Below are 12,006 nucleotides of genomic sequence, written 5' to 3'. Positions count from 1 at the left end.
AAAAGCTTCTGTTAGTACTAGTGATCAAGAAAATGCTGGATTGTCTTCTCTCGACTAGGTTCATGAATGATAAGAAAATCTCCCATTCAAATATGAACAAAGTTTGATAATTATTTAGCCCCTTGTACCAGCTCCACTATTCAAGCTGATCTCGTATCTTAGAAACTTATTCCCGAACATACCCCAAAATCCAGATTGGCCCAAGTCCAAACCCATCACTGTGGTTAAATCCTAAATGCTCTGTGAAATTATCAAGCAAATTAAGGATAAACAATAAGCGGTAGTCTGACAAATAGAAAGTAAAACCTAGTCTACCACACCAGTGAGGTCCATCTTCAAAAATAATTCCTCTTTAAAATATGCCCACTCAGAGGTCAAGAGCGTTTGATGGACTGAATATTTTTAAACACCCACCTTGCTCTACAGTTATCTTTCTCGGTTTTAAAGTGAATCCTTATTTCTTTGTGTAAAAGACAAAAGTCTGCAGACTGTAGTAAAAACAGAGTTGCTGGAGGAACTCAGCCAGTTTTACAATGTCCATAGGAGGTAAAGATATATTACTGATGTTTTGGGCCCGAGCCCTTCCTCCAGGTATTTACATAAGAACGTAAGAAATAAGAGCAGGAGTCAACCATGCAGCCTGACAAGTCTGCTCCACCATTCAATAAGATCATGGCCGATCTGATCATTGACTCAACTCCACCTACCTGCCTTTTCCCCATATCCCTTAATTCCTTTTTTTATGTAAAAATCTAACTGAACCTTAAATATATTTAATGAAGTCGCCTCAAATGCTTCCCTGGGCACAGAATTCCATAGATTCACTATTCCCTGGGAAAAACAGTTTTTTTCTCATCTCTGTCTTAATTCTACTCTCTTGAATCTTGAGGCTGTGTCCCCTAGTTCTGGTCTCACCTACCAGTGAAAACAATTTTCCTATCTCTATCTTATCTATCCCTTTCATAATTTTATATGTTTCTACAAGATCTTCTCTCATTCTTCTGAATTCAGTGAGTATAATACCAGTCAATTTAGTGTCTCCTCATAGGTCAACCCCCTCATCTCTGGGATCGACCTGATGAACCTCCTCTGGACTGCCTCCAAGGCCAGTATATCCTTCCTCAATATGGAGACCAGAACTGCACCCAGTTCTCCAGGTGTGGCTTCACCAGTACCTTGTATAGTTGCAGCGTGATCTCCCTGCTCTTGAATTCAATTCCTCTAGCATTGAAGACCAACATTCCATTTGCTTTCTTAATAACTTGTTCCTGCAACCCAACTTTTTGTGATTCATGCACAAGCACTCCCAAGTCCTTCTGCACTACAGCATACTGCAGTTTTGCACAATTTAAATAATAGTCTGCTCTTCTATATTTCCTAACAAACTGGATGACCTTGCATTTACTAACATTGTATTCCATCAGTCAGACCTTTGCTCACTCAATTAACTTAACTATATCCTTCTGCAGTCTCTTCACATCCTCTGTACAATTTGCTTTTCCACTCTATTTAGTATCATCCGCAAACTTGGCTCCTCTACACTCTGTCCCCTCTTCCAATTCATCAGTGTAAATGATGAACAGCTGTGGGCCCAGCACCGACCCCTGTGGCCCCCAACTTATCACTGTCTGGGGCCAATCAAAAAAACACCCATTTATCCTGACTCTCTGCCTTCTAGTTCATAATCACATTTGCATCCTTTGAAATCCATCAGTAAACCAACTGCTCTGCCAGCTCACTTAATAATTGTCCTGTCTTCAACCTTTATCAATGGATTCTGAATGTGATACAGTAATTCCAAATACTTGTTTTGAAGTTTAATTTCACTGCCTCTTGGTGCCTGTAACACATTCAGCATTAGATACTATCCACCTGCCTTGAGACCCTTTAAGTCATTTAAAGACCTAAGCACTCAACTGAATTAAAACTGGTAATCATGTATCCCTGCTAAAAAGAAGACTGTATGGTTAATTGACTGGGATATTAAAAAAATAGGAGAGCTGTTGGAACTTCTGTAATTCCAGCACTACCTCAGGTGTGGACCCGCGGGGTTCAACTCCTGTCAGCTCCATATAGGCTTTAAATGTATAGGCTTTAGGCTTGTTAAAGGTTTATTTAACAATCCTGCGACCACTGGGTCACGGCCCCCAAGATGATAGCGGTGCCTATTTATGAAAGCAGCCATGAGGAATTGCAAATTCCAGGGAAGCAGAGGAATGGAGCAGGGCACTAGAAAACAGAGAGATCACACCCCATTAGAAAAGAAGCAGAGGAGACAATCCACAGGATGGTGACCATGGTGGCGGACCAGTGAGGGGTTCTGCGGCCAAAGAACACACAAGTGGTGGGCTCTTAGTGACTCGAGGTGGGGAACCCATGCAGGCTGCTGGAGATTTCAGTCAAGGGACACACCAGGCTGTGGACTGCTGGAGACTGACTGAAGGGATAACAGGTATTGGAACCGGGTTGGGAGTTGGTGCCAAGGGTGCAGAAGGCTTCCTGATTGTGTCAGAGGTTTTGTATCTGGAGCTCGGGTTGGACTGAAAGATTGCAGTAGCGCTGGAGGGGAATCCATGAACACTCAATGACTGGGGGCTTCTCTTTCTCTGACTGTAAGAGGGCCCGTGCAATTTGTGCTGATGGAGAATCTTTGTCTGCTTTAGGTTGACAAAAGGAAATTTCATGTAATATTACATTTTCTGTTTTATTGCATGACAATAAAAGAATCTTGAATCTATTATAACAATTGCAGAAGCATGGCTGAGGGATGAGCAGGATTGGCAACTCAATGCTCCAGGGTACAGATACTACAGGAGTAATGGAGGTGGAGCTGAACAAGAAGGGGAAGTTGTTTTTTGATTAGTGAGAATATCATGGCAGTATATTGGAGGGATCTTCCTGAGGGAATGGCCAATGAGGCAATGTGGGAGAACCTTTGAATTAAGAAAGGATTGATCACTTTGATGGGATTGTACCACAGGCCCCCAAAGGTCAGCAAATAATAGAGGACCAAATATGTAGGCACAATGCAGAAAATTAAGAATAATACGGTTGCAATATTATGTTTGATTTGACAGAACTTGCTGTGTCCAGAAAAGTTCCCAAGGAACATGTTGATGTCCCTAGGGGAGAGAGGACAACATCCAACCTACTCTTGGTAATTAAGTGTCAGTGGGAGAGCACTTTGGCAATAGTGACATTAATTATATTAGAATAGCTAAGGAAGAAGACAAGACTGGCCCAAATTGGAGCATGGCTAGGATGGGGAAAGTTCAGCATCAATATATTCCTGTAAGAGTGAAGGGCAAGGCTGGAAGGATCAAGAAACTCTAGATAATGACATTGAGGCTCTGGTCAAGAAAAAGAAGGACACATCAGGTATAGACAGCTGGGATTATGAATCCCTTGCGGGACATGAAGAAAACAAGAGAGAAACCAAGAGAAGGCTTGTAAGAACTCTTGCTGATAAGGTAAAGAAGAATCTTAGAAGAACAAAAGTATAACTTGGGACTGAATAGGATCCCTTAAAGATCAAAATGGTCATCTATGTGTGAAGCTACTGGAGATGGATGATGTCTTAAATATTTCTCATCTGTATTTACTGTGGAGAAAGTCATGGAATTCAGGGAAGAGAATAGTGATGTCTTGAAGTATATCCAAATTACAAATGAGAAGGTGCTGACAGTCTTAAAGAACAAAGATAGATAAATCCCCAAGACCTGACCAAGTGTGTCTGAGGCCATTGTGGGATGCTGACTCCCAAGTAGAGTTATCTGTATCATTATTTGTCTTGGGTGGGGTGCAAAAAGACTGAAGGGTAGTTAATGTTGTGCCTTTATTTGAGAAATGGAAGGAAAGTGGGCAAATTAATGCAGAGAGATTCTCACGAGACAGGATTAACGTATATTCAGAAAGGCAAGGACCATCAGGCACACTCTACATGACTTTGCATGTGAAAAAGCAGATCCAAGGAATATGATTTATTTTGAAAATGTAACCTAGAAGATTGAAGAAAGCAAGGAGACGCACCTTGTTTAAGTGGATTTCAGCAAGGCCTTTGACAAGGTCCTCCTTGGTAGCCTGGTCCAGAAGGTGAGATCACATGGAAGACAGAGTGAGCTTGCTAATTGGATACAAAATTGGCTCGGTGATAGGAGCCAGAGGATGGTAGCTGAGCTTTGCTTTTCAGATTTGAGGACTGCAATCAGCAGTGAGTAACTGTTGATGGTCATCTACATAAATAATTTAGATGAGAAACTAGCTGGCATTAATGACAAGTTTGCAAGTGACACTAAAATTGTTGGTAGAGAGGACAGGGAAGAATGTTATCGAGGATTATAACAGTTTCCAAATGAACTGTTGGCCAAGGAATGGCAGATGGAATTCAACTTAGCCAAGTATGCCACACTCTACCTTAAATATCTCCGTACTGGCTCGCACACAACTTCCAAAATAACCATGGATGGGTCCAACTCACGAAGTGCTTTGATTGCAGAAATGTACAACGTTATCACGTCAGCAGTATTCACTCCTAAATAAAGAAACATTATCTATTACCTATCAAACATTAATTTATACAATTTTCACCAAACCGCAACAGGACAAGTTTACAATACACAAACGTGCTGGAGAAACTCAGCAGGTCATGAAGCATCCATATGAAGTAAAGGGTAACCAACATTTCGGGCCAGTCCTTCGTCAGTAAAAAGCCCTGAAATATTGGTTACCCATGGATGCTGCATGTCCTATAGAGTTTCTCCAACACTTTTGTGAATTACACTAGACTCCAGCATCTGCAGACTTTTTATTCAAATCAAAAAATTAGAAATTTAGTTTGGAAATTATGTCCCAAGTTACTTTGTTTCTTGAAAAAAAAAGTTTCTGTTATCTTCAAAAGGATGCAGGTGCTTACCCTTTATTCCAGGATTCCGAAAACCAGCAACCTCCAAAACCGGCACTTTTTTCAGTAGCTGATATCTGCTCATCAAAGGAGGCGTTTGGCACCAAACATGACCCGACGTGACCCTCGTCAAACTCCCATGTATCCCATTGCATTCAGCGTTGCCAATTAGTGGTATCATTACTTTATAAGAATACTACCTGTTGAGCATGATCCTCGCTCAACTCACATTCCGCTACTTTATAAGCGCCTCCAAATCGCTGTATACTGACGTCTGTCCAGCATCATGATACTTTCAGTCGGCCTGGCGGTGGCTCAATGGCCGTGGTCACTACCCATAATCCCCCTTGCAGCTGAAACCGCTGTATCAGCGCCAGCATAGGGGAACCGAGAAGGGGGCCGTTCCCCTGGTGCTGGTACAGTTGGTGGGGGGGGTGAGGGGTGGAGAAGGGAGACGGCAGCACGACTCGGGCGGGTGAGGGGTGGAGAGATGGCAGCACGACTCGGGCGGGTGAGGGGTGGAGAGATGGCAGCATGACTCGGGCGGGCGAGGGGTGGAGAGACGGCAGTGCAACTCGAGCGGAAGGGTGAGGAAGTTGGGGGAAGAGATAGCAACGTGACTTGGGTGGGCAGGTGAGGGAGTTGGGAGAAGACATGGCAACACAACTCGGGTGGGCAAGGGGGAGAGACAGCAGCACAACTCAAGCAGGTGAGGGGGGGAGACAGACGGCAGCGTGACTCAAGTAGGCAGTGAGGGGGAAGAAGGACAGCAGTGCAATTTGGGTGGGCAGGCAAGGAGGTGGGGAGAGAGACTGCAGAGCAACTCGGGCGGGTGGCAAGAGGGAGAGAGAGATGACAGCGTGACTTGGCCAGATGCGGGGGGGGTGGGGGGTGTGGGGAAAACATGACTCGGGCAGATGGGAGTAGGGAAATGTCAGTGCAACTCAAGCAGGCAGGCTTAAAGGGACCGAAACAAAAGGATTCTGAAAGCAGGCATCTGGCCTCGACAATCCCAGGTAATAGGTTAAGCACCTGTATTATTTTTCTCCACACCTGAACCTTTCTTCTTGTCACTATTTTAAAGCTCTTGTCATTCAATTCATGTGCAAGCTAAATCAGCACAGTAGCTCTGCTAATGGAATGAAAGCCTCTTTATTCCACACCACTCTAAGACACTCATTTAATCCGTAATCTGTTCAATACCATGCTAACTTATTCATTCACAAAAACAAAACCTTGTTGTTTTAGATTTTTTGGAGCTCTTAAAAATCTCTCATCATACCTCTTTCCCATTTAGATCTAGGTAATTGGCTCATTTTGTTTTTTTAAGGTTTACAGGAAAGTTGATGAAGAGAAGGCAGTGGATATTGTCTATATGGACTTCAGTAAGACCTTATGCAAGAATAGACCCCGCATAGCCATGGTAGAGGCGAGGTGACCCTACCCAAGGTGAACCCACACAAGGCAGCAGGACCAGACAACACCCAGTTGGCTACTGAAGGACTGTGCAACCAACTAATGGAAGTCCTTATGCTGGGTCCATTGTAGATTGGGGGTGTAGTGGACAGTGAGGAAAGATTTAAAAGCTTGCAACAGGACCTGGGCCAGCTGGGAAAATAGGCTGCAAAATGACAGATGAAATTGAGAACAAGAAATGTTGGTTTCAATGTGAACATCAATAAGCACATTATTCCAAACTCTGCTCATGCTACCTTTTATACTTTAGAATGGACATAATGAAGAGTAACCTGGGTGGAGAAGCCTGGTCTCGAGGGCCATTTTCAATGATGAAAGTAATTGCTGTCTTTGGTTAGTCCTTTCGAGACAAACTTTCAGATCCTGCAATGCAGCCTTAGATTCTGGAAAGTCTATGGTTCAAAGAAAAGCAAAGTTTAGCAACTACCAATTGTTCTCCAAGTTAAATTAATTACAATATGTTATATTCAAACACAACAGCCTATAGAAAATGGGAAAAACTTAAGTGACTCGTACAAGTGCACAGACCAAGGATTTTTTTTTAATTTAACCGAAACATGCATTGAGGAAACTACACCATATTAAGACTGCAAGCCAACAGATGTTTCGTTCACTGGTTCCAGAGAAGGGAAAAAGCAAAGAAAATGTGATCTAGTAATTAAAAGTACACAGTAACTGGAAAAAGAACTTTTATTATTTTTCAGCATCATGCTGGCAACTACCTCCTCAGAATAATGGAAAGTCAGAATAATTTAGAATAAATCCAGTCACAGCCATAAAACATTGAAATTACTGGATTACACCAATTTCTCTTAAATTAGTAAAGGCGCAATTATTCCTCTTGCCTCGAATGATGCTGAAGAGTTCCTCAATCCTCATATTAGCATAAACTTGATAGAGAAAAAACTGCAGGTGTATTCTCCAGCGTTGCAGTGTATTACTTGTCTGAGGAGAAGCTGATTTAATGCTGGCCTTCTGTAGGAACACCATGCTCAGCCAACAAAGGACCTTTGACTCCAACCACTGAAGAAAAGACAGAACACCAGCTATCAGCTGAAGATTTTCACTCGTCAATCACAAAAGTTAATCAGTGACTCTGCAGAAAGATGCACAGATAGACCAAGTGATAGAAATGGGGAAGATAATCAGAAAGTCAACCAGTTTATGGAGTAAGAAACCAAGTTAAAGTTTTTGTTTAAAATTAAGGTTTTGAAAGAATCTATCCATTATGATCTTATCTAAGGCATTTTGTTACTTTTTACACCACGTCAAAATTAAGAGGCTAGACCACATTCCTAAAACCAGAACAGAAACAGAAATAGGCTATTCAGCCTCTCAAACCCATTCTACCATTCAATAACTTCATTGCTTGTGTGGTAACCTGTCTAAATGACTATTGACCACTGGCACTCAGATCAACAGCGATGAAGCATTTTGAAAGGCCAATGTTGAAGCAAATCAGCTCCTGTCTGAGTGGCGACATGGATCCATTCCAATTTGCCTATCATAGCAACAGGTCTGCAGCGGATGCCATCTCATTGGCTCTAATACAAACCCCTGGAACACTTGGACAGCAAAAGATGCATACATCAGGATTCTCTTTACTGTTCGGCATTCGTCAAAATCAGCAAACTCCAAGACATGGGCCTCAACACTCCACTGTGTAAATGGATCATGGATTTCATCACCTCCAGGCCACAACATCTCCACAACCTTTATCAGTACCACAGGGCTAGGTTTTTAGCCCCCTGCTCTACTCACTTTATACCTCACTGCGCGGTTCGGTACGACACCACCACCATCTACAAATTTGCTAATGATACCGCAGTTGTGTGTGGTATAAAAATGGGCGACGAGTCAGATTCAAAACTTGGCTGAAAAGTGCATTAACGATAACAACCACGCACTCAATGTCGCCAAAACCAAGGAGCTGATTGTTGACTTCAGGAAGGGAAAACCAGAGGTGTATGATCCAGTGATCATTGGGGGATCAGAGGCCCAGAGGGTGAGCAAATTTAAGTTTTTGGGAGTCACTATTTCAAAGAACTTCCGTGGCCCCAACACACTAATGGCATTTGTGAAGAAAGCATGTCCAGCACCTCTCCTTCCTCAGGACTTTGCAGAGGTTTGGTATGACATTGGAAACCCTGGCAAATTTCTAGAGATGTGTCCTGATCAACTGCATCATGGTCTTGAATAAGGACACTAATACCCCTGAGCATAAAGCCATGTAAAAGGTCATGGACACAGCCCAGGACATCACAGGCAAAACCCTCCCCACCATCGAGAATATCTACAGGGAACGCTGCCATCAGACAGCAGCAGCAATCTTCGAGGATCCACATCACCCAGCACGTGCTTTGATCTCACAGCTGCCATTAGGAAAGAGGTCTAGGTGCCACAATACTCGCACCACCAAGTTCAGGAACAGCTGATTCCCCTCCACCATCAGAATTTTCAACAACAAACTCAATCAGAGACTCATTTAAGGACTTCTACTTTTGCACTTTATAGTTTATTTTCCTCTTTGTATTGTACAGGTTGTTTACATTTATTTGATAATGTGTACATTGCGTTTTTTTTTTAATTTTGTTTTTTTGCAATACCAATAAGTGGTAATTCTGCCGCGCCCACAGGAAAATGGATCTCAAGTTTGCATACGATGTCACACATGTACTGTGACAATAAATTTGAATCTGAAATCTGCTCATCCTCATCCCAATTATATATACTGTAATATTTTTGGTGAGCAAATGTCTATCAAGCACAATGTAAAATTATTCATTTTGATTGAACTATATCTGTACCACCTGTAAGAGCCAAAGGCTCATTTATTACCTGTTGTGGCTGCGGTGTTCCAGGACCCATAGGCCTCTCCCATTGGCCGCATTTGCGAAGGCCAGCACCGTTTACAGAGCCAAAGCAGCATGACAGCGCACGCGCAGCTGGGCCAGCCTCAGCAGCAGCCAACCAGATACCAGGATGTCCGCCAGTACACATGCGCCATGGTGCGTACTGACACATATGCACTCAGCTCAGCCCTGGCAGAGAGCAGTTTTGAGCCAGGGCCAGAGGGTCCTTCAATAAACATGCGCAGGGAGATTTTGCACGCACTGAAAAGGAGGTTAGGTGATCTAAGGAGGGTGAGTTAGGCATCAATAATTTCTGTCGATCGTTACATTAGATGTTACGTTACACAAATGATTTGTTATTAAGGATCAATTTCAGAAAACATTAAATAAAAAGGCTACAAGTTTTGTGTGTTAAAAATAAAGGATTTAAATACTACTTAACTTGTATTGGAAATAATTGAAAACACATTGCAGATAAACACCTCACTTATTGGTCAAAATCAGTACACCACTCTTTATGTGAAGAGCTATTTCCTAATATTTCTCCTGAATGGTTTCTGATTTTGTTTATGTTTCCTCTTTCCAGGGTCCTAATAGTAGAAAATATTCATCTTTATTGCCCTTTCAAAACTTCAGAGATTTTAACTTGTATAACAAGATACAAGCAAAACTCTGGTATTCCCTCTTTATAATTTAACCTTGGGTTCTTGCAACTTTCTAGTTAATTTACACAGCCTTTTTTTTATGCCTCTAAGAGTACCACAACAGGATGGCCAATAAAGCAAAAGCCTAGACTCTAAAAAAGAGCGGCAAATGGATCTGAAGGTGGCTCAATGACAGGAAGCAAAGGGCAATGATTGACAGGTGACATGCCAATGCAGCTGATGTGCCAATACAACAGCAGGAAGATTATGCTAGAATTACTAATTAAACCACCCTGCTTTATTACCACGTATAGTTCTAGTCAATGTATTTCTGGAAATATATAATTTCACTGGATCAGTGGAGTTGTGGAAAAATATATCTGTAAGGGAAGATTTAATGGGCTAGATGCTTTTCATTGCAACAGAGATGACCTTTCCAAAAACATTGTAAAGGACATATTTAAAAAACAGTAGAGGAATGATGAGGGGGAAACAGGGCGACAGGGACTGGTACTCACTGAAAAACCACAAGTGGCTGAAAGTATTATTAAACTTAATTGTGTTAGTCTTCAGTCCAACCTGCCCAAGCCAACCAAAATTTTACACCTCATTTGTCCATCTGCCTGCATTTGGCTCATATCCCATCCATGACCTCACTTTTCTTAAGTACAATAGTACCTGCCTCAACACTTCATCTAGCAGCCCATTCTGTGCACCCACCACCCCAACCCCACCAGCCAAAAAGGTTATTCCTCAGGTTCCCATTACTGTATTTTCACTCATATAATGCTCACACACATATGACGTGCAGAAAATCATAAATTGCGTAAAAATATTTTCATATAACACACACGCATATAACACGAGGCTGTAGCATTCTAAATTCCAACTGGCAAAATCAATTTGCATTTAAATGGGACATGAGACAAAGCACATACCAATAACTGCCAGTTAACCTCCCGCAATCGCAATCAGCACCCAATCAACTTCCCCAAGAGGTGCTAATCGCTCATTATACAGATTATATCCTGCTGCAACACATTAAAAAGATTTGGAGTGGAATCAATTAAATAAAGCTTTAGAGTTCAGCAGGATTTTAATTCTAATGTTGTCTCAAACCAGAAGCTCTCGATATATTAAGTCTGGGCAATTAAAATTGATAAGGTGCAGTGTCCTAGCCAGAATGTCCTGTTTATAATACCATGGAATTAAGTACAAAATGATATTCCGAAGATCAGAATTTCCCACAGCTGCTATAAATTGTGCCCATTTTTTTCATTGCTGCTATTACATTCTCATGCTTGCTATAAATTGCTCATCAGCCCCACAGCCTTTGGAAAATTACAAGTAAAATTAGAAAAATATGGAAGAATTTCAGGCTACTAAATAAATAAATATGGATAAAAGTGAGGTAATTCCATTAACAGATTTTGAATATGAAAGATACCAAAAAAGGAAGTAAATTTAAATGGTAGATGGATGGAATAAAATATATTGGAATAGCAAACAAAAAGAATTTGCAAAGTCTGTACAAACTGCTGCTGCTGAGACTGTAGCACTACAGAACTGAATTCTCTCTCTCTCTCTGGAGCTCTAGTATTTTAAATAAGCTGTTTTTAAAGTAGGGATATCAATAAAAGCACCACTGTAAAAACGTGTTACTGCCTATGAACATTGGCAATATTAAATTTGTGGTATGACAAAGATATAAGATATATTATGGATTGTTACACAGAAGGAACTCTTATGTCCTTTGAGCAATTAAAACAAATACAGAGTGGCTTTTGTTTTTTCCAGTTTAGATTTTTCTTAAGAGAAATATAGGGATGGGGTCATGGCAAGATGGCATAGAGTCTAGACGTGCAATCTCGACCACTCTGGCCAAACTTTTAAATACCTGTTTTTTAACCCTTTGTTTTCAAGTTTAAACTTTTTAAATTTTAGTTTAAAGTATTAAGGAATTATTATGGCCACTAATGGTAAAAAGACTGAACCTCAAGTTCACAAGAAGTTACATTTTCAAAGTGCTGTAGATTTGATACAGCCCCAGGCTCAATCTCTTCATTGTCTAAACTCCAAAGATCGCCTGTGGGGGCTGGAAAAAAAAACCTATTACTCACCAAATGAAGGATGA

At 41.4% G+C, this 12,006-nt stretch overlaps 1 protein-coding gene across 2 annotated transcripts in view; it reads right to left on the bottom strand.

Moving 5' to 3' along the window:
- anapc2 (anaphase promoting complex subunit 2) overlaps window positions 1-12,006 on the bottom strand; it is a 52,256-nt gene that overhangs the window by 21,679 nt on the left and 18,571 nt on the right. For both annotated transcript variants that reach the window (XM_069934178.1, XM_069934181.1), the window contains exons 4-6: window positions 7,222-7,399; window positions 6,649-6,768; window positions 4,414-4,531 (exon numbers count right to left, since the gene is read on the bottom strand). In XM_069934178.1, coding sequence (XP_069790279.1) covers window positions 4,414-4,531; window positions 6,649-6,768; window positions 7,222-7,399 — 416 coding nt within the window. The remainder of the gene's footprint in view (window positions 1-4,413; window positions 4,532-6,648; window positions 6,769-7,221; window positions 7,400-12,006) is intronic.

The sequence above is a fragment of the Narcine bancroftii genome, chromosome 1, assembly GCF_036971445.1.
Source record: "Narcine bancroftii isolate sNarBan1 chromosome 1, sNarBan1.hap1, whole genome shotgun sequence".
Classification (NCBI taxonomy): Eukaryota; Metazoa; Chordata; class Chondrichthyes; order Torpediniformes; family Narcinidae; genus Narcine; species Narcine bancroftii.
Note: the sequence above shows the minus strand (reverse complement) of the source record. Positions and strands in the feature narration are given on the sequence as shown.